Source organism: Macrobrachium nipponense, chromosome 4 (genome assembly GCF_015104395.2).
Source record: "Macrobrachium nipponense isolate FS-2020 chromosome 4, ASM1510439v2, whole genome shotgun sequence".
NCBI lineage: Eukaryota > Metazoa > Arthropoda > Malacostraca > Decapoda > Palaemonidae > Macrobrachium > Macrobrachium nipponense.
In genome coordinates, this window is record NC_061100.1 from 88,869,320 (window position 1) to 88,893,951 (window position 24,632).

Consider the following 24,632-nt stretch of genomic DNA (forward strand, 5'->3'; position numbering starts at 1 on the left):
ATCTCTACATCACTGCCGTTCCAACAATATCTGTATGCCAAGGTTCTCCACCCAAGGGTCTTGAAAACTACTCTCTGATTTAAATACAATTTGAATAGCCTGCGCATCTTAACGATGTCCCTGTTCGTCTGGAAATGCGCTTCATCCTCACTTAGGACCATTCGACCTCACTCTCATCATCAGGTCGGATCAAATGAGCTAAGCTGTCACTCGCTATTCCCAAACGATCATTGTCATCCCGTGTCAGGAGAAGGCTATCGTCTAATTCCATCACACTTTTCCAGCGCCACATCCTCGAGAATACTTTTATGGAAAATTCATTTGGGAAGTCTCCCTCTTCCTAATCTCGCCTGTTTGATCAGTGTTATCAGTCCCTTGTGCTTTTGCTTATATTAAAAAAAAGTGAGCTCAAGAACCCTTTAATAAGAATATCCTTCAATGATTCACCTCACTCATTTTTTCCCCTGAAGTCTCTTCAGTTTATAAGTCTAATAACGCTGGTACGTTTCACTCTGCACTCTTTGAATAACTCTTAAAGTGCTCCTTGTTTCCCTTTGCGTGTGGGTATTCAATGACTGCTTCATTAAGAAAAAATAAAGTATTAACGAACTTCCGTAATTGCATTTCATCGTCTTACCGTAACTTTCTACCCTTCTTCAGATATTCGCGTCTGGTTTTGATTTTCGGCGCACGCGTACATCCCCAAATACAAGCGGATAGATGAGGTTCATTCTAATTTAGTTAACATTAACCATTTTTCAATGACACTGGTCTTTGTCAAATGAATAACTATATATATATCTATATATATATATATAGTATATATATATATTATATATATATATATATATATATATATATATATATATACGCATTAAGCTACAAATGTCCTTCAATATATAACTCGCTCTACCTCAGAATTAATAAATTTTCATATATGTTACCGTTGGGGAATTTTTAGTTAAAAATAATTTTCTCGGCGGCTCCCGTGGGCGAACCTAGGAACCACACACCTACCACGAGAGGATATAAGTTAACGCCGCCTCTCACATACAAATCCCTGTCGCGCTCAGGTATTCGCTGTTTTGAAGTCGGCATCAACCCTCCTCGACCTTGAATACTGTGTAGTGCTTTTGCCGCACGTAGCCAGTTTATGAGTCTGATCACATCACCGTGATTCATATATACGCGTCAGGGATTTGTAGGTGAGAGGCGGCGTTAACTTATATCCTCTCGTGGTAGCTGTGTGGTTAAAGGTGCTTCACTGTACGTCCTGATTTCTTGGTTCCTAGGTTCGCCCCTGGGAGCCGGCGAAATTATTTTCAACTAAAAATTCCCCATCAGTTAACATATTTGAAAATATATTAATTCTGAGGTAGAGTGAATTATATATTAAAGGACATTTGTAGCTTAATGCGCATATGTGAATCACGGTGACATGATCAGACTCATGTGTGTGTATATATATATATATATATATATATATATATATATAATATATATATATATATATATATATATATATATATATATATATATATAGTCTTATTCATTTAACAAAGACCAGTGTTATTCAAAAATGGTTAATGTTAACTAAATTAGAAATAACCTCATCTATCCGCTTGTGCATACAAATTTACGTGATATATAGATAGTAAGGCTAGATAATAACTAGATGGAGGAAATGCTCGAACTTACACCTAGCATTTGCAATTAGTTTCGTACAGAGAGCGATGAACTCCTTCATCACTGATTCCCTAATATCTCTTACGCAGTTTCCATTGAAATCGTTTAAAATTCGGAATAAAAAGTGAGAGTAAAATCTCTCTTTCCGCGACAAGCTTCAAACTCGAACCAGCAGGACATAGCGACGTAGTAATTGACCAACAGGTTTCACATGAATATGCACGCGAGTGTTTATGTCAAGAAGGACATGAAAAATATTTCCCTCTTACCTTCCAGACTCCAGAGCATCTCGACGCCATGACCGGCGACATCAGCTCGCCCGATGCGGACACGGCCTCGGCGATCGCTGGGGCAGCGTCGTCCGCATCCGTGGTTTCGGCTTCGTCTTCGTCAGCATCGTCGACACCTGCAGAATCGGAACCATCAGTTAACCAGAAGCTTTTCCTCGTCGTCAGTGTTGCACTTGCAACAGTCTGCTTCTTCACCAACGTTGTGCAGGTGGGTTGAAATTATGTTCCTTCCTTCTGCATCTGAAACTGACGAAACATTCAGAGCTACCTACAAAATTAGACTTCCAATAACGAGCAGAGCATTCTAAAATAAAAGCAGAGAACAGATAAATAAACACGCGAAGACTAATGCTCTCGAGTATGTCTTTAGTGAGGGGGAATGAAACTCAAGATTGTGGAAAGCCTGTAGATATGGCACACCCCAGGGTTTAACGACATTGGCCATAATGCAGATAATCCAATGCCTTAAGCAGTTTTAGAGGAAGTATTCGATGAATGCATCCGCCCGGCCAAGATTCGAACATAATGCTTTTTGGTTTGATCAGCAGTAGGCAGTTGACACATTCATTCGAGTAGGAGGAGATATAGTCGAATGATTAAGCCAACAGTATGTCCATGAATCAAACCCAAAAGTGAAGGTTCGAGTCCAGACCAGGCAGATGCAATCACTGTGCAATTCTCTTTGGGTGTAAGTTACTCTCAAGGTAACATTAATATAATAATAAGGGTATTAGTGATTTTATACACAAACACACGAAAACACGCATAAATATGCACACACACACATATATACATATACATATATATATACATATATATATATATAATATTATATATATATATATATATATATATATATATATATAATATATATAATATATATATATATATATATATCAGTACCGGCGATATTTGAAGTTTTTCCAGTGAATTGTGGAAGCTGTTTGTGCCTGGAGATTTGAGGAAAATGAAGAAAACACTGCCAAAGTAATACATCTGTATAATGTGTGTAGATCCATACTATACACGCACAGAGCTGTATTTTTTCCGTTAAATTGTCTCCGACTGTTTCTCCTCAATTTGATTATCATTACAAAATGTGTACGATGTTACACACTAACAATATCAAACTTGTGCATAACAGGATGAAACCCACAATGTAATCACACTTGGCACATAGTTTATCGCGTGGCTTGTCAGACACGTTTTCCTTATTTCTCGCAGATTTGTCATCGGTGGTGTTTCTTTGAATATGATCTCATCTGACCTTTCATTTTTTTGTTCTCTGTATCTTTTGAAGGTGGCAGTGTTTGCTCGGCCCTCGGCCGTTCGATCTGTGAAGAGCATCCTGCTGCTGTCGCAGGCCCTCAGCGGTTTAGTGGCAGCGTTCGTCGTGGCCTTCCCGATACACGTCATCTCTGCCAGGGGAGGTAAGGCGCTCACGAGGATCCTTCTCATCACTTTCCAAGAACTTGGCTTAGGCTTATGGAATCCGGTTCCACTTGAAGGGACACGGACTTACTTTACGAGCATAAAATACAAATGAGTAAACTGGGCGTACTGGGTAAATGTCAGCTGCCTCCTTAAGTGTACTCATAAGATGTCATTCTTCAGTTTGATTTTAAATCACAAAAATGGTAAAAACGTGATGATTATACGAACAAAGTTACAGGCACGAAGGAAAAATTAAACAACCGAGATGCTAAGTACATTCGTCTTATTACCGACACACGGTTGCGGTGACCATGGCTTGGTTATTACCAAGACAAAAGTACTTGGCATCACTATTGCTTCACTTTCGCTTGGTGATTTCATGTCAAGTTTAATTTCACATAAGGCCAAAAGTTTTTGCTGAAGTCAGAGAAGATGAAAATGACGTGCCTGAAATTATTTTGAAGGGTTTTGACCTCGAGTGAATATAACTTAAAAGTTTACCGTAGCCATTTACACTTATGAAATTCTAACCCTAATATACACCATGAAATGAAACTATTCGTAAAATAACTATCTATCAAACAGATCAGATTTGTGGCAGAGATCCGAGAGAACCGTGATCTCCTGAATAGCAACCATAAAGTACTGACACTTAAATCACTTACATGAATTCACCAACGGAAAATGACAATATATGAAGTCAAGTTAATTATGTAGCTTCTAGACAGATACAAAATAGCTTCCAGTATGACTAGAAGATGATGAGAACCACCTCAAAAGAGACAGTGCCTTGTAAATATCCATACCCCACTAAAAGAGGTTTCAAAAACCGAGTCATCTCCAGTGAATAAGTGGAGATGACGTATGTCATGTCGTCATAGGCAATCTTATTCACTTTCGCAACCAGATAGATCTATGAGAGCTTTCATCTGCAGTCACGTTAAAAATAGGATATGCTACTGAGCTCCGTGGCTCAAAAATTCTGCTTAAAATCGACCAGGGCGGTTGTTACCTCTGGCCAATGCAGGGTGGTGTGCTTCTTGTCAAATGGAAAGGGGACACTTTTCGGTGAGTGGGTGAGCACTCTGCGGGAAAGGGTGATGGTGGGGGTGTACATAAGGGGGGAGGAGGCATTCGAAGCAAACTTCACCAACAATCATTGGAGGTTAGTAAGTGAAACGTGGCTGCAATTTCTCCGTAGAGTTCAATAGGACGACCTAAGATCAGGATGATTGTAATTTTTCACAAATTGCCTGATATAATGTAACTCTAGTTGTTATTATTATTATTATTTATATATATAGTACCTATATATGTATAAGTATGTGGATGTGTTACGTGCGTGTAATGTAATATATATATATATATATATATATATATATATATATATATATATATATATATATAGTAGTATGTATACTTTATGCATATATAGATTCTATATTTTTGTATATATTATTATACTGGTATTTCCATATGATTCTGTGTTTACAAGCACGTTTATATACTACAACTACAGTGCCCGGCACTTGATGGGGGCTTTGTAGGTCAGTCATCTTCGCTAGGACACCATCACAATAAGTACAGAGATTTTAATGGAAAGAACTAAACCCATCAGAGTTCAAAGGATCCTGGATACAAAGCCATTATCAACTGGCCAGTTAAAAGAAAAAATGACATCGCTTTGATGTCATAACTTAAGGCTTGTGCTATGAAAGAAGCTCTGACGCTGCGTGAAGACTCGGCACTCACGAACACCAATAGCTTTAATTTTGCTGGCAGTGCCGAGACATTCTTTCGCAAACAAGACAGGAGCACTTCCTCTATGACAATCTGAGAACCGGACTACCGACAACCTTTATTTCTGTGCATTTGAGAAACCTCGGTAACATATGTGAAAAAAGTGTTATATCCTTGTAACTGACGCTACTGTTATTTCAGCCAGTCAGAAATTTCAAACTTCTATAGTCATTTTGTTTGGTGTACAAGATTCTGAAGAAAGAGTGTTCAATATCCATAAACTTCATAGCCCGTTCACTTTCGGGATACCAATTATCCCGTCACCTAACAAGACATCAAAGATGTTACATTTCATCCTAGAAAGAAAAACTAAGGAAATAAAACCCATCTGAGTCCATTCTAGGTAGCATTATTCAGCTGTAAACGTCCTGAACGCTGTGTTAAACTAGAGCTGAAGTAACCCAGAGGAGTCGATTGATAAACAACCCATCTCGCAAGTCCATTCATCTACATATCCTCCAATAGCGGTGAAGCAGCATTAAATTCCTGTTAATTAGAAACTTACATTACGCAAGTGATCGTCACTTCGCTCCAGAGGGAGACACAAAGGAGGAAGGAACTCTACGAAATGTGATATCACATGAAATAACCAACCCACAACTTAACAGATGGATCTACGATGCCTGTCTTTGTTCTAATCTATAAGGCAAAAAATATATCTTGTGACCCGAAGAGAAACCACAGGCATACTAAAAAGATGTCGACATCAACCCAGGTTAGGTAAAGAAAGATGCTGAGGCTGATGTTAGATATAAATGGAGGCTGAATTTTATTACCCTGAGAACAAACATCTTTTCATCTGAACTGTTCCTACTACAAGAACCTGGAGACCTTTCGTTGAAAGAAAATTACCCCATTAGCAAAAAAGAAAGAACTTTCCCATGAATATCTGACACGTATTTGATACGGTCTTACATCATTTCATCTGGACATTTTCACACGCTTTTTCACTCAGCTGGACATTCCACTACTTTTTCTAACCTGTTTTTATTAAATCCTTCGAAGTTATTAACGCGAGTATAATGTTTAGTCAAAATGCGAAAATGGTGGCATTATACAGTAAAATTAGAGAAACTTTACAGAGATATGCAGTAGTTTAAAACTAAGTGAATAACAGGTGTGACATTCTTACAAATGCTTTCTATACCACTTTCCGCAATAAACTCTGGGTTTGTTCACATGCTTGAATGGTTTCTTTTTCGGAAGTGAAGATGAGACTTCATACTGAGTTCTCGAAGAAAATTAAAAACTTGAATTATTAACCTTTTGTATTACAGAATTCCGTTATAGAGTAACATCTCACCACCTCGGTGCATACGCTTTGTTGAAAGTCTCATGCATAAAATAAAACGTCTAAATGCATCCTTTCGCTTTTTACAGGATCAGTGGTTGGCGACGAGGGATACGCTGCTTGTTACCTGGGCCACTCAACCGTAATCCTGCTGACTGCTCTCACCTCCCTAGGCACCTCCACGCTCCTCCTCCTCCACCATTACATGAAACTCAACCATCCTAGAAGGTGAGGTGGGGGGCGGCTGTGCTCTACAAGTGAGGAAAGTTGGGGGGTGGTGAGGCTCTTGATTCTTGAGAGGCAGCAATCCTCAGTTGGTAGTCGATATGCCATCAATCGATGCCTCTGGCCAATTAGTTTACCCTCTTGACAGATTGTCAATCATTCCTGCACTCTCTCTCTCTCTCTCTCTCTAACACACACATCTGGTGAAAACATTATCCCAAGAACACACTAGCTATTCTGAGGCTTTCATTTACTAAATAAATGCTCGCTAACTAGCAAATAAATCCAAATCAGAAAATAATTATTTTCGTAGGTGAGAAAACACGACTCGTGATTCAAAATGAGTAAACACTACAATATTATGGCAATGGGAGATACTGACGAGTTTCAAAGGCTATACACTATAATATATAATGAATAAGAGAAAAGTCGGGATTCAAAGAGAGTTAAGGAACCCTGGGCCTGGTTTCTATTTGGTTGAGTGACAACCAAATAGTGTCAGACGCCGTCGACATAACCCACTGAGCATCCACTGGGAAGAGACTGGCGCGTCTGACCTCAGAAGGATAACACCTACTGGGAACCCTCACTCTTAAGCAGAATTCATACAGTTAAAGAAACAAAATATATATACCACATTATATATATATATATATATATATATATATATATATATATATATATATATATATATATATATCTGTCTGCTAAGTAAAGGACGTTGAGTCGAATGTTCTTGCAGCTACTCCGTTGTTTATTATATATATATATATAATATATATATAGATATATATATATATATATATACATATATATATATATACATATATATATATACTATATATATATATATATATATATTTATATATATATATATATATATATGTACATATACATATATATATATATATAAAATTTCTTTTTTCAGCCTTGCCCATATCTACATGGGGTGCTGTTTCCTATCAGTGCATCCTGACTTCATAAACTTTTTTCCCGCAAGGTGTCATGTGCTATTTCGTCCCTCCATATGAACCTTGGCCTTTCCATTTACCTCCTTCCCTCAACCTCCAAGCTCATTTTACATTTACGTGATCTCCTCTCCGCCTAACATAAACAAACCACTGTAGTTGTCTTCTCCGATACTTCCCCTACCTTAACTGTTCCTCTAATAAATTCCTTTCTGATCCTATCTCTTCTTGTGACTCCACACATCCATCCCAACTCCCTCATACTTGCCACATTCATTTTAAGTTCTTGAGCTTCTTCGTCGACCACGTCTCGGCTCCATAACCACCGCTGGTCTGACTACACTTTGGTAAAACGTTCCTTGTCCCTTTGCACTTATCCTCCTGTGGCACAATATCCCTGACGAGCTTCGCCAGTTTATCCAAGCGCCTTATACTCTGTGGTTGATTTCAGAGTCCTACATTGTCAATCACGGTTGATCTTAGATATTTACGGTTGATCTTAGATATTTAAAGTTTTTCCCAATTTCACTGTTCGCTGTCTTCCTTCTCCTCCCATCCACAATATCCTTCAAGTTCCTGTCTCCACCCTTCCACCTTCAGCTCACCTGCTTCTCTAGCCCTGTCTATGAACAATATGTCATCAACAAACAAGAGCACTCAAGGGACCTCCAATCTGTCAGCTGATGTTATAACATCCATCACAAGGTCGAAGACGTAGGGGCTAAGAGTTGATCCCTGATGGAGACCAACATTCGCCTTGAACTTTCTGTAGTTCCTACAGGGCTTCTAACTTGCGTGGTTGCTTCTGTTTTCATATCTTGTGCCCTATACCTTTCACTCTCAAACACCTCCATACCCCTTGCCTTGGTACACAAGACCATATGCTTTCCCTAAGACAATCAGTACCTGGTGGAGTTCTTTGTTTTCCTTCATACCTCCATCCCTGGCAGATTCCCGAACTGTTTCTCCACGATTGTTGTTTCTCTCCTTACTCTTTCTTCACCAATTCTTTAGTTTATGTTAATTGCTTTTCCTCTTCATTTTCTTGAGTGCCCTCTTTGTCTTGTCTACTGATATCCGGTGTAGTTTAGGCTTCACTGTGCGTCCTGAATTTGTTGGGTTCGATGGTTCGCGCCCGTGAACCGACAAATTTCTTATCGACTAAGAAATTCCCCCTTCGGTTAACATATATGAAAATATATTAATTCCGAGGTGGAGCGAATTAGATATTAAAGGACATTTGTAGGTTGATGTATGTATATGAATCACGGTAATGTGATATGACTCATATATATATATATATATATATATATATATATATATATATATATATGTATGTATATATATATATATATGATGTGTGTATATATGTGTGTGTGTGTGTGTGTGTGTGTGTGTGTGTGTGTGTAACTGTTCGTATAATTGTCACGTTTTTACCTTTTCGTCGTGATTTAGAATTTATATATATATATATAGTGTAGTATATATATATATATATATATATATATATATATATATATATATATATATAGTATACACGTGTGTACATATAAAGCAGTGGCACAAAACAAAGTAAATCATCGACTTAGGAACGTGAGAGAAACCCTCTCCTTCTCCATACGGTGCCTCAGCCCCAAAGCAGAGCCAATCCCATCCGGAGAGCGAAATGAACCAGCGGGCTGCTTTAAGCAGTCAGTACCCGCAGGCAGTACACGACAGATTTTATAAGCCATAAGCCTTCCTCTCACTTTTATTGGCGGTGACAAGTAGAAGAAACCAGCGGTGAAACTCAGACCGGGTGAGAAATCTCTGGAGAGGCTGACGCAGTCGCCCTGGCCCTGCCCACTCCCATTTACTACGGAGACGAAACTTGGCACCTCTCCAGATTTCAGGTTGAGCCGTGCGTAACTTCTTTCTTTCACAAAAATAATAAAGAAAAAAATCCCTCCACTCATGGCTCTTGGTCAAACCCCTTTAAAATCCACCGACTATTCATTTTTACCCTCACACGAAGTTGCACGAAAAAATTACCCTAACGACCATCATTATAAACTTTTCGTTCTCTCTTTTTTTATTCTCTTTCTCTCTCTCTCTTTCTCTCTCTCTCTCTCTCGAAGATATTTCCCTCCGACCCGGCAACGCAGTGCGATAGCTAAAATGCTTTATTCTTCTTTGTTGCTGTCATCAACTTGTTTTATCGGCCATTCATTTCTCGGACTCACATCATCATGTGCCTCGGCTGACTTATCTTCGACCGGTGGAAATTTCATCATTTCTCAGACCCTGTGGCTTACTTGAATGTGCACCACCGCTTGAACAAAAAGAGCCGGTCGCATTTTAGCCTTGGAATTCTCGATTCACTTTCATTTCTTATCTACATATTTTTCAATTTAATATTTTATTTTTTATATTCTAATAACCGATCTCTTCCTTCTGTGTTTCCTGTTATCCTCTATCACGTCTTTCAAATGAACCCCGTATTCTTTGAAAGTTCCAATTCCAAGTTGTTGGCCCCTTTGGTGGGCTCGTTCCTTAGGAATAAGGTTCATCTGGATAACAATAATAATATGTTCTATTGCTGTTTCAGCTGCATTGATTTTATAGAAAATCCTACAATCAATGCAGCTGAAGCAGCATTCTCCTTTAATACAACATGCTTGAAAGAAGGTCTACTGCCTAAATACAACAACAACAACAACACAACAACAACAACAACAATAATAATAAAAATAATAATAATAATAATAATACCACTGCACTTTTAAAGAAGAATTCTTTTTGTTATCATTTTATAGATTCGTATACCAACAACAACAACAACAACAACAACAACAACAACAACAACAACAATAATAATAATAATAATAATAATAATAATAATAATAATAATAATAATACCACTGCACTTTTAAAGAATTCTTTTAACCTACGAAATTTGTTATCATTTTATAGATTCGTACACCACCAACAACAACAAAAACAATAATAATAATAATAAAATAATAATAATAATAATAATAATAATAATAATAATAATAATAATAATAATAATAATCATAATAATAATAATAATAATAATAATAATAATAATAATAATAATAATAATAATAATACCGCTGCGCTTTTGTAGAAGAATTCTTTTAACCTACGAAATTTTTTATTACTTAATAGATTCGTACAAAACACTTTCCATTTTCTTCTTTCGATTCTTTATACCTGCCAACACCTGTCTACTCGACTGGGTCTCACTCTGCGAAAACCCTTCAGCTGTGGTTGTGCCTGACGATACCTTAGAATCCTACCTTTCTCTCTCTCTCTGAATATTGCAAAATGATATGGTACCCACACTATCAAAAGGATATTGTACAAATAGAGCGTACAAAGGTCCTTTACAGCTTGAATAGAGGAAGTTAAGGATCTTGACTACTGGGAAAGACCACATATTTTAAAATTATATAGCCTAAAAAGGAGAAGAGAACGCTACATGATAATACAGGCATGGAAACAAATAGAAGGAATTACCGAAAACATCATGGAGCTAAAAATATCAGAAAGAGCAAGCACAGGTAGATTGATAGAGCCCAAAACTTTACCAGGAAAAGTATGGAAAGCACACAGGACAGTAATCCACTACGCACCAGCATCGATAATGCAGCGTCTATTCAATGCGTTGCTAGCTCATCTGAGGAATATATCAGGAGTGAGCGTAGATGTGTTTAAGAATAAGCTCGACAAATAGCTAAGCTGCATCCCAGACCATCCAAGATTGGAAGATGCAAAATATACCGGAAGATGCATTAGCAATTCTCTGGTAGACATTAGATATGCCTCACACTGAGGGACCTAGGGCAACCCGAACGAGCTGTAAGGTCTGTAAGGTAAGGTAAGGTAAGGTCTCTCTCTCTCTCTCTCCTTTTTTTCATCTTGAGTAAGCGTTACCAATAAATTTCAAAGCGCCCGTTCGTCTTCTCCTATAATTCTTATTTACGAAAAATGTTTACCAACATATCTTCTGCTTGGCTCTTAGTAGATACTACAAGTTTGAAATTTTATAGAAGCAGTAATATTATAGTACAGCACACATACTCATACAGAGAGAGAGAGAGAGAGAGAGAGAGAGAGAGAGAGAGAGAGAGAGAGAGAGAGATGTGTGAGATAGGAGATTAGAGAGAATGGAGAGAGAGAGGAGTGAAAGAAAATTAGGGAAATAATGAACGACGTCAAAAGGTGAAATGGCCGTCTTGAGGGCGATTGCTTCTTTATAAATGACGCGCTCAAAATAGCATCGTCGATATAAAACCGATTAAGAATCGTATCACCTAAACCGGATGATCCTCACACGAAGTTCGTGCGAGAGAAACGATCCATCCTTATTCTCTCTTTTGATCGCAGAACCTAATGACCAAGATCTGTTGAACGACGTCCGCTGTCCCTTGGAACCCTTTGCGCCTCTTAGAAAATGGAAGCTGCAATGCGAGCAATTTTCATCATCGTCTATAACCGCTTCATTTTTCTTTTGCAGTGTAGTTTTCCAAAAACGCACTTGAGATCTCGTAATTGTCCTCTCTCTCTTCTCTCAAATGGTAGACTTTTCTTTATTCATGAACATTGTGTTTTTAGCCTACGCAAATTATTTCCGAGTTCGGGTGAAAACAGCGAATTCGTTTATGACACATACTAAAAATACAAGAGGCGAGAATAATTGACAACTATCGGAACGCCGAAATGCTAAACAAGCGATTGGATTCAGGAGTTATTACGTGCTTTGCCTCAGTCATAAAAATGTGTGCAGACAGGAAGAAAATGACAGTTTTTGGATACAATGATAACATGCCTACTGAGCAACTCGTCTAACGACTGGGACTTTATATCCAATCACCTCAGACTAAGAAGAAAAGGGTTCAGGCCACTGTTTTTACAGATTCAATGACAGAGCAAACCTATGCTCCTGCTGATACCTTTAACAAACGCAATCCCGGCCACCCACCAGCAAATACAGAATATCGTATCACTGAATGCATGGGCGATAAGAGTCCTTTATGGAGAGGATATGACAAACGAATGATCGGCTTTGAATCTTTCAATTAGCGGACGATCCCTAGATTTTGCAATGGATGAAGTGACTTCGATGGCAACGACTCTGAACAGAGTTTTTCCTTGCGAACAATTCCGCCTAGTTTCATCAAATTCTCAAAAGCAATTCTTGAGGTATCATACTACGAGACATAGCTACGAGTAACAATATAACCTTACCTTTAATCATCATCATCGTTTCATTCGGCCGAAAGTCCTTACAAACTCAATAAGAGACTTATCGCCGAGGTAACTCGACAGGGAATGATTAACCCCAAACCCAGGATCAACTTCTTCGCTAAATGCCTCATTGTTCTTGGATGAGAAATAATTGGATATGGCTCCCAAAAGTGTTGGTAATCGTGCCCATTACGTCTGAATGAGTTCATCAACGCGAAGGCTCGTCTCGTTTGCACAATACCTCATCAGGGAGCGATGCGTTTTGGAAGCAACTTGACCACACGGAAGGAAAAACGTTTTCTTCACTTCTTCTTCCTTTTTACGTCCACTTCGACGCTTTTACCGTCAGTCCGACAGAAGATACTCCCAGAGACGCGAGACTCTCCTCCCGGGAGACAGATCATAAAACTAAGAGAGAAGCTCAATGTCAGTTCCATGACATGGTCCTTAAAGGTCATTAGAGACCTTCCTTCACAATCAAAAGTCTAAGATGACGGAGATTTTGGATCTCCAGTGCCACGACAAGAAAGAAATGACACAGAAATCGCGTCAGAGATTATTAACAATCCAGGACGAGAATGCTGTCGAATTAGGAAAGCGTGAACATCCTGGGAGGTCAAGTACTCGCGTGGGGACAGTTTTTCCTGGCTCCTATTCATGAAGTTCCTTTGGACCATTTGTAACCAAACCAACCACATTACAACAAGCACTTACACCGAGATATATAGATGGCTTTCGAACACTTAAATGGAAAACACATGCTTTGTGTAAAGATAAGAAATTTGAATAAAAAGAGGACTATGTAACTAATTCTCAAAGATCCAGTTCAAATTGCAGCGATGAAATCATCTTACGAGCTCATACACACACACACACACACACACACACACACACACACACATATATATATATATATAATATATATATATTTATGAGTGTGTACATATATTATATATATATATATATATATATATATATATATATAATATATATCTTATAAGTAATATATAATATACATATATATATATATTATATGTGTGTGTGTGTGCGCGCGTGTGTGTATAATGTGTGTCCTCTTATAATGAACAAAGTTGATATGAGATAAAGATAACATAAATAAAATAAAAGGAGCTGGGAGAGAATATTCCAGCCAACCTTGGCATCAAGCGTTTAGTGACAAGGCAATCAAAATCTGGTTAGGGGAAAAACATTGCTATCAAAGTAGTCTGAATTGTTCCTCGCGATCTTCAAATAAAAAACAAAGAATATGAAGCTTATCGGTTGATAAAAGAAAGACTTCCAGGTCTTCTTTCGTGTGGATCCAAGACACGCCCATGGTAGGTACAGGGGGAAGGCCGCCGGTCAAAGCATGCACATGCCCATAAACACAGAGCTCAGTCATCATTAACTGACAAAGAAACAGACACACACACACACACACCCACGCCCACACGCAAACGCAGACATGCTTTGAAGGTTAAATAAGGTTCCTCGGAGAGCCAGCCACGATGGATGAAATCCTGCAAGCAGGCGAAGAGAAATCAATTGCATGACCAGCCAATTTCTGCATCTAGCCAAGCTTATTTCCTGCGGGATCTTAGAGGCGGGGCCATTTCTCTTTTACACCAGATACTTATGGATCAGGAGGTTCGCTTTCTCTGTAAATCACAGGTTCAACGTTTATGCTTTCACATTTAGTCGTCATTTTGCCCAATCTAATTGCTCCACTTGCGAGTAACAAGGTATTACCTGTTCTGTAGAATGACGACTAATTGTTATCGTTTCTCGTGTTGTTAAAGAAATCTAAAAACTTCGATGATCTGTTCCACTCAAAAAGTTTAGAGTATAAATGCATACGTTCTCTTCTGTCCGCCAAGCCTACGTATAGAAGCATGTATGCAATTAAGTATATAAGAAAGATGTTCCGATCCGGTTGTGATTTCAGCAATAAATGATATACCGTCCACAGTAGCATCCGTCCTCTGGATACCGTGTCTAGGAAAATACGACTGAAAAATCACATGAGAGCGAAAATCCATTACAACTTCATGATTAATTCCGATGCTCTTCATATTTACGTGGGGCGTCGGTTGAACTTCCGCCACTCCCGGCAAATGATGGCTTCCTCGCCTCTGGATAGTAAACATTTCCTAGTTGGATGGCAAGGTCTTCCGTATTAAAGCTGCCGTCTCGCCATCATGAAGTACCTTCTAGTCATTCTTCACTCTTATTCTTACAGGGAGTTCCTCGTCTCGCGATTCTATCAGTGACTCATCTTCCATTCCTTTCTGATCTAGAAGCACCTCGTCACACAACAAACGACTTCTCTTGAGGCAAGTCTAGACACGACGCTTTCATATTCTATGAAATATTTTTCGCGAGTGCCACTTCCGTGTTGGTTTGATGACACAAGTCTTCGATCAAGAAAAGATCCATCTGTCGTTCCCAACCTTACTGTTTATATGGTATATTTAGAGAGGAATTCTGTCGTTTGCAATCGTCACAACTTTGCAATATGTAAAGACACATAACTTGCCCTCTTGCTTTCGATATTTTCGTGAAATTGTTCATTATTTCCGTTGATCCTGATCTGCGATATCAAAATCGTTTCTAGAATGAACCTTTGTCTTTCTTGTTACAGACTGACGCATCGCGTTCTTATAACTCGCTGCATTTCAGCCTTCCACTTCTAGCAACATTTCGGGTGTTCAAGTTAATTCACACTTCCCGGGGTGAGATCACAGCGTTCAGTTGACAAAACATCTCGGGACTTGATTTAGATTGAGCAAGTATCAAGATCTAATAGTGTCGTTCGGTTAGAATGTTCCTCTGTTTCTTTTTCCATTTAAAGGGGCGGGGTGGGGGGCAGGGGTTGCTTCGTCCTTTATTCCACTTGAGTTACAGTTAAATCGTCCATTTGTTTGTTTGTATGGTGTTTTTACGTCGCATGAAACCAGAGGTTATTCAGAAACGGGACCAACGGCTTTACGTGACTTCCGAACCACGTCGAGAGTGAACTTCTATCACCAGCAATACAGATCTCTCACACCTCAATGGAATGCCCGAGAATCGAACTCGCGACCACCGAGGTGGCAGGCCAAAACCATACCGATCACGCCACTGAGGCAAGGTTAAATCGTCCCTTCAATGACCTCCTCTGCCTCTTCCCTTCGATGGGTCACATTTTCCCGGGAGTCCCTACTCTAGGGCTTCCGAACTTTGACAGCTTTCCTTCTCTCGAGATCCTTCCTTCTGGTCTATCACTTCCATCTTCGTCTTTCCTCGTACGGCCTCCACCAGCCCTGAGGTAGATACAGCAACTAGGATCCAGATCCCCTTCCCTTGCAAAATACCATTTGGTAATCGACTCATACTAATGTACGTAAGCGTATACGAAAGGCGTTGAATAAATTACATCTGTATATAAAGCACTAACTAAACGAGAAACAAACACACAATCAAATGGTTAGTGGGAACAGTTCTAACCTACAGAACTCGAAAGTGGCCACCAGGATTATCACTGGTATTTCCTCAGTACCTTTTAGTCAACCATCAGATTTCGAGAAAGTCTTGGATTGCTGAGAGAACACAAAGTCTGACCTCGCTGGGTATCTGGGTTTGATTTGATTTATATTTATATAGATTTTTGCCTTTATGTCAAGCACTGGGGCAACTAAGGCCATTCAGCGATAAAACGGAAATTAACTGTAAAATGTTTGAAAGGTGTTACCGGAGGAAAACCTCGCAGTTGTACTATGAAACAATTGTTAGCAGAGGGTGGACAGTAAGATGGAAGAAAGAAAATATGAACGGAGGTACAGTAAAAGGAATTAAAGTGGTTGCAGCTAGGGACCGAAGGGACGCTGCAAAGAACCTTAAGTAATACCTACTTTACACCGAATGAGGTTCACTGACGGCACTAGTCCCCGTAGGTATCTGGTAGCAAAATCATATTCCCTTTCATATGAGACAAAGTATTAAAATTCAAAATAAACGTGTTTTTGTCACATGAGATGGTCTTAAGAACCCACGCGTCCATTATAGTAGTAATTCTATATGATCCAGAAAATGAACCTCTCGTAAGAAATTCGGGTTTGGTTACAATTTTAAAGCTCTTCGAATTATACAAACAATTCTTATATAGTGCATCGGTAACACCCGCCACATACCATATCTGTCAGTTCTATCATTTGCCTTTTCTAGGTTTTTATGTATAGATACGTCAAATACAGCTTCTTACCTTTATTCTCAGACTTTCCACACAGTTGCTTAGTAATAACTGCTTGATCCTTATACACCCCCTCCTTATTTAAACCCTACTAGTATTTCTCTCCCATTATTCCTTTAGGTAACAATCACTCCTCAAACTCATTCCTATGGAGTCTCCCCCTCAGTCTGAAGTACCTTGCACATCCTTGTCAGCCATTCAATCGTACTTTCACCACTGTTCAACAACGGGTGACCTTACACTCTTCAACCTTTTGTTCCCCTCCTTGCTGTCCTCAGCAGTTCGTCGCCTCACTTCACCGACAAGGGAGGCAGTCTTTGCAATTAGCGTCTTTCCATTTTTATCCCCATTCAAGATCCATTTGCTCACTGACTGACCTTCTCAACGTAGTTATATTCTTAAACAATCACTTTTTCCCCCGACGGTAACAACTCTCATTGACCCCGACCCACCTACCTTTTCAAGTATCGTGTGCATCGCCTTCTACGAGAATTCTGCCACAAGATCATTTCGCCCGTCCTTCCTGCAACTCGACCTCCAACAGTCCCATTCTTCCTTCACTGACCCATGAAATTCCTCGTTCCCTCTCCCGACCATCCCATTCAAATGGGTGCCTGCAATATGAGTTTCAAGTCCACATACCTAAATACAGGCTGACGAATTAACATGTTTTTACAAAGTGCATTCACTGTTCACATATATTCAGAGTTCTTGAATCCTGACGCAAAAGCAAGCTAAAGTCAGCAGTGAAAGCGGATAACAGGGAAAAGACTTTCAGAAAAGAGGCAGATGGAGTTTCATGACAACGACGACTATCGTGACCAGTATATGTGGACGGCGACGCAAAACAGGTCATTGCAACAGCAAGGTCCCTTTAAAGGGTATTGCTTACAAGCCGGAAGTCATGTAAACTTTCCCAGTCAAAATGGTAAACATCGTGAATTATTAAAGATGTGTTTCGCTTTCACCCAAAAAGTCTCTGAGGAGGAGTAAGTAAATCGAGAGGTTAAAAAAAAAACGGTTGATTAAAATGCAACATGTAAGTGTTCATATTTCTTCTTTATCTCAAGATGAGTTCAAATAACGTTAATTTTTTTCCATTTACGCACGAAAAACGTATATATGTATACATGTATATCTATGTTGTGTGTATGCGTATGTTAGCTACTAGGTCATTCAATAGCATGTGGCAATAAATAAAGCTGAGGCCATAGGCAACATAAAAGAAGGATGTATTAATTTAGTGCTTTCTTGTTACTACGACGCGTTGTTAAGGTCAAATTGGAAATGTGTTGAAACAACATGAAAGCGCTTGGCACGCCCTTCTCTTATTTATCCTGCGGCCTCAGCTCTATAATTTATATATATATATATATATATATATATATATATATATATATATATATATATATATATGCCTCTGTTGATCCTAGAACGAAGTCTAACTAACATTCATCAGCGGACTCCATATCCTATATATATATATATATATGATATATATATATATATATATATATATATATGTATATATATATATATATATATATATATATATATATATATATATATATATATATATATATTATATATATATATAGATATATATATATAATATGTATATATATATACATATACATATATATATATATATAGGTATATATATATATATATATATATATATACTATACGTAAATGTATATACACACACACACATATATATATAAACCTATATAAAATTTATATGAACTGAATATGTGCTAGCACCAGGCACCTCACAATCAAGCTGATCAACACATGCGTGTGTCAGAATATGAATGAGCAGTTTTGGCTCCTGAGCAAAAGCCATTTCTATTACACCATTAAAAAGCAACTGAACGTTGTTTATGTAAATTAACAATATAACCTTCATTCCCATCCACCCCACACAGTTCAATAGAGAGAGAGAGAGAGAGAGAGAGAGAGAGAGAGAGAGAGAGAGAGAGAGAGAGAGAGATTCTTGACCAAAGCTAGAAGGGCCTAGCGAATGCTGAAGTGGATTACCTCACATACCGGGTAAGGACCAAGCTGCCAGGTGCTTCATGAAACTCTGCTCTTTACAGAAATAAGAAATTAAGTCCAAAATAAGAAAAATTAATGATGATGTATTATCATACTTTGGCAATTAGCTGTTAATTAAAAGGGTGTAGTGATTTAACCTGCCGTAAAACTGAAAATAGAAACCGTACCTAGGCATACATCATTTAGAATCATCCGTAAAGTAGATAGTTTGGCAAGGTGAAGGTAAACGTATAAACACGAGAGCGGAAGCAAAAGCTGTAGTACTATAACCCAATAACAAGTCGTTGCCTGATACTCAATCCCCTAAAAGAATCTCCCCAGCGAACAGACCCACCTACGAAGCCTTATCATGCAACTCGCCCGGTAATTGACACAAGTCCCTGGACTTGAACCTCTCTATTTCAACATGATCTGCCCAGTTTTGGTGGCCAAAAAAATGAGTGAATGAATGAAGGATAGATAAAAGATAAGGTGGAAATGCAAACACGCGAAATTCACGAAAGAAGAATAGAAGAAGTGGATGGCCATGACTGGTCTTTGGAAGAGCAGGGTACGCCTCTAAGGGAACAGTGAGAAGAGGTGGTGGCGGCTGCCGTGTTCAGCTGGTGCCTATTGATCCCTGCTCTCTCTCTCTCTCTCTCTCTCTCTCTCTCTCTCTCTCTCTCTCTCTCTCTCTCTCTCTCTCTCTGTGAAATGTCAATGTGCCGAGAGCGCAGGCGTGTTTTCGTAAACTTTGACGCCTGCAGAAATCTACATTTGGATTAATCCTAATTGAGAAGATATTTTCTATTTCTCTGCATTCGTAAACAAACAAATAATTCACTGACTAGACTACAAAATTATTTTATTCCTGCCTAAGATTAAGCATTGCAAAATGCGTAAAGTATAAAAACACATAAAAGTGCGAGTATAAAAACACCCAGTCATTTACATCTATTAAAATAGTCTTCATGAGGAAATCCGCTGAATCATGCCAGCTTGTGATTATAAATATAACAACAAAAAATATGTATGAAAAGCTGGAGCAAGCCAGTAGCAGCATCTGTGGGCCGTTCGATATGACAGGTTGACAAAAAATCTTACAATAATTCAGCAGGTCAAATCGGAGATATATAATTAATAGGCACTTATTGCCCATCCCGCTGCAGCGTGAAAGATAATGAAAATACGTAGCACCCACGATCGCCTCCATTTCCACGCAATGTGCGTTTGCACAAAAGACAGCAAAGATTCGACTGTCAGACTCGTACATTGCACGAAGGATCTCTCTCGTTCCGGATGTTTTCAAATGAAGTAGGAGTCACGTTTTCGCAGCGCTTGCCAATGTGCTGCAAATAACACTTTCATTGTCTAGCAGTTATCTAGTTATTTTCAAGTGATAGGATGCCTCATTGCATGGGGAGGATTTCACTCATATTTATGTTCCGTTTCTAAATTCTTATGAAAAGTAGCTATACATCTAAAAATGAGTTTAGAATATGCATATTTTGTATTCAGTCGGAATTTGGTTATCTGTGAAGCATTGGTTCTTATTTTCACCACAAACATGCAGAGAATGTTAAACTTTTCCCCTAGACAATTTGGGACACATACAGAGATGATTCTGAGATTAGTCTTGAAAGGGACAAATGAAATGAAATTGATTGTTCGGACGAGACATCTTTATCTCATCGGCCGTTCTTCTTCAGATTCATGACCGCCGGCAGCAACACAATAGGCTGGAGCATGGCTGTCGGTGCCGTATGGCTGGTGGCGATAGTGGTCTCTATTCTTCCCTACGCCGGTTGGAATTCCTGGGAAGATCATGATTCTCACTGCCATCTCTCGACTCTATGGCCATTGTCCTTCACTGCATTCCTGACCTTCTTGGTTGGAGGTCATGTGGCTGCAGCCTTGCTAATGTGGGCCTCGACTCGCGCCACACAACTAAAGGCTATGAGTACTCGACGAGGAAATGCTCCGCCCTCTGCTTGTCCGGACCAAGAAGAGGCACCCATCGCTAATCATGTGTAAGTAAGAAAAGATCAATTTCCCTCGTTGAATGAATCCACACGAACTTTCTTCCAGCTTAATCTAAATTAAACTTTGGAAGGTGATGCGTTATTCTGGTTTTAGAAGTTCATGTTTAAAACTAAAAGAGGAAGTTGCTTCCAATTTTCTTTGGAAAGTGATTGTGGAAGCTTTAGACTGATCAAGATAGGGCTTTATTAATCTCCGAGATTGCATGCAGTATTTGTATGTGTATGTTGATTTTCTAACTAACACGAATTTATACTTATATTCTCACCTTCCATAGGAACATCATACGTATGTGTAAGCATTTCTCGCTCTATGATTGTGTGTGGTTGATATGGATGAATGGCCCCATCCAACATTAGTGTTCATGGTGCGCGAGCAACTTGTCTGACTCAGCTGGAACGAATGGTTGCTATTGTCCTCTTCCAGACCAGCGACCATCTGAAATGCTTCCAATAGATTTATGATCCGACAAATGTCATGACACGAGCTCTCTTTCCAACAGCCTAGCAGCTAATAACCGAAGCAGCGGAAATGTGTGCGTGGGCGGCTGGTGTGTCAGCGTGGCATCTCTCCTGCCCATTCTTGCCCATGTTGTTGTGGCATCGTCTTGTGCTGCTTCAGCCCGATGTCAAGCCAATCCTCAGCACTACCACGAAGAGGCCGCTTCATTGCCATGGCTGTCGTTGTTACTTGCTGCAGCTGCCGTAACTAACCCGCTCCTCTACGTGTTCACCGATGACCAGGTAATCATGAGACACTGTCTGTCATCCCATGACATTGTGTTCACAAGATATCAGCTATTCCTGAGTAATCGCAACGCAGTTTTGCTGATGTCCTCCATTAAGTTTCCTATCTGGTACACATGGGCCAAAATGCAGTCATTAGAAGTCATCTTTGGGTCTTCACCAGAACTTGTGCAACCTCGCTGTCAGTATTCAGATTTTCTTTAGAAAATATCTAAAGTTTTCTCCATTTATGATTCAATAACCTTTTAATATATCCTTAATAGTACAATTAACTGACCCATAATCACATCTGGCCTTTAACTCATTCAGTTATCCAACTTAAAGAAAAAAACTAACCAGAAAACGATATTTCAGCCAGCAACAATATATCTTAGCAAAGAACTTATCTCCAGCCAAGCATTGTACTTTACACTTCGATTATCCCTCAAAATTAATTTGTCAGGCAATGGAACAATTTTACACTTGTTATTTCATATAGTACATTAAGCTTAGTCTTAATATTTGCATCTCTCGCTCAACCTCTATCCATTTCATTTATTAACACCAATATTTTAACTAAAAAGGTTTCATCACATTACCAATAAACTGGTTATGCCCCGCCAACTATAGAGAGAGAGAGAGAGAGAGAGAGAGAGAGAGAGAGAGAGAGAGAGAGAGAGAGAGATGATTATTGTCTTTGTTGCTATCAACGTTACTTGCTAACGTGAATGCATTCTGTTGCGAAGACGGAAAGACCACTTACTTCTCCAGGAAGCAGTTCGAACGTAAACTAAATAGCAACATAATAATTAAATGGAAAAATAACCATATGAATGACAATTGTGCCTAAATGTGCCCCTCCCCCTCCTTCCAAAGAACTGAAAAAGTGACCAAGACTGTAAATCCCTAGCACAGGTGCTATCGCTTAGTTAATGACTAATGGTTACTGGCACAGTCAAGGCAGCTGTTATAAAGGTTCAACCGTTACCACCAGACGTAATGCAGCGTTCAGATTGCTATCGGTTAATTGCATGTTCTACAATGGTAAGTTCCCAAGCAAAGAAGCTATTGTAACCTATTGTGGCTGCTTCAAATCATAAATGAGTCAACAAATTTCTTTCATTAAGCAGGTTAGGCTAGGCTTTCGATTACTCCCGGTATCTTACTAACAAATGTATCCTCATAATCATTTTGTAACTAGGCTGTATAAATGGCAAAAAATAATAGTAACATAAAATGAATTACACTTACCAAAGCTACTTCATAATTTTGTGAACTTATGTAGTTTCTGCGTGAGAAGAAAAATTCGTGCCTCTACAAGCGTGACTGATCCTGATGCCTAGCATTAGTATATAGCCTATAACATTATGGTCAAAGTAACTCTCGGCACCCTTCGTCTAACTCGGTTTCTTCGTTTCCAGTTCCACTCTCCATTTTCTGTGTCAGATATCAGAGGATTTACTTTAGCCACAGAACGCTACGCTTGCGCTCACGCACATTAATTCACACACACAGAGAAAATGAGTGGCTGCAGAGTCGCAGACACACGGTTTCAAGTTCGGGTTCAACACCAACAGCCACTCCGCAGTTCTTAAGCACCGTGCGTTGGATACCAATACAATTTTAACTTGAGTGATTAAGTTCAGATAAAACTTGCATATGAAAAATTTTTATATCAACATGCACGAATATTCATTTGTAATATTATTTGATTATTTCACAGAAGCCTCACCAAACACTGAAGAAACCAATTTCAACTTGAGCGGAAAGTTTAGGAAGAGCCCGTAATTGACGTGACGTACAACCACGAATGGACCAGATAAAGAACACCGCCAAGTCATTAAGTTGGTCTAGTTTAATCAAGCGCGTGATTGATAATAATGGTGGCCGAAAATCGATCAAATTGAAATTACCCTTGTAATCTAATCTGAACCTTGGAAAACTTCGGAGGTTATATTGACAATGACAAAACTAGCAGAACTGAGGAAATGGATATGGAACAAAACTACTGCAATTTATATCCCTTATAACTCGACACAATACCTAGTAGCCCAGAAACTGAAAACTTGATTAATCACCTAATTAACGAATGGAAACCAGTTTAACAGACAGGAATAAAGCCTGGCCATACATCGGCGATTTCACACCGCGTAGTTGCCTCAAACGAAAGGTGAAGCGATTAAACTTAGAGCTATGGTACATCAAGGAACGTTTCTTCACCATCATGTTTCATCGCAATAGCGATGTCACAAAATAAACGCACCTTTTCCCACAGAGTTGGAATGCACTACTCGAAAGCATACCAAGTTCAGCAGATGTAAAAGAACTTGAAAATATCTGTTCTTACATGAAATAAAAAAAACATTGCTGAACAATTTTTGAAAATAAATGCAGATGGCAATGACATATGGAGATAATGCTAAATGAGGCAATCTTGGACAGCCTCGGGTACAAAATGTAAATTACAAAAATCTTACAGGCTTAACTTAACCTAGCTCGAACGCGAGATATCCCTGTTTCTGCCGTATGCCCGTATCCGTAACTGACTTTCGCCTTCAAAGTTTGGAATCTTATTTGCGTGGGTGAGTCCAAACATGTGCCTTAGTGAGAAGTTAAACCTACAGATATATCTAAGGTTAAACGCTGCCATGTTTA

General features: G+C 39.0%; 2 protein-coding genes across 3 annotated transcripts in view; one reads left to right on the forward strand and one right to left on the reverse strand.

The window, feature by feature from the left end:
• Window positions 1–23,789, reverse strand: part of LOC135211000 (uncharacterized) — a 216,229-nt gene extending 192,440 nt beyond the window's left edge. The window contains exon 1 of one of the 2 annotated variants that reach the window (XM_064244014.1): window positions 23,229–23,789. The gene's annotated coding sequence lies outside the window, so the exon portion shown is untranslated. Of the gene's footprint in view, window positions 1–1,955; window positions 2,087–23,228 lie in introns of those variants that run through there. The other variant, XM_064244013.1, reaches the window with a different exon arrangement.
• The window catches only part of LOC135210999 (probable G-protein coupled receptor No18), a 23,643-nt gene continuing 994 nt past the window's right edge, over window positions 1,984–24,632 (forward strand). The window contains exons 1-5 of the mRNA XM_064244012.1: window positions 1,984–2,184; window positions 3,277–3,406; window positions 6,591–6,729; window positions 20,922–21,242; window positions 21,755–21,995. Of these exons, the coding sequence (XP_064100082.1) occupies window positions 1,984–2,184; window positions 3,277–3,406; window positions 6,591–6,729; window positions 20,922–21,242; window positions 21,755–21,995 (1,032 nt within the window). The remainder of the gene's footprint in view (window positions 2,185–3,276; window positions 3,407–6,590; window positions 6,730–20,921; window positions 21,243–21,754; window positions 21,996–24,632) is intronic.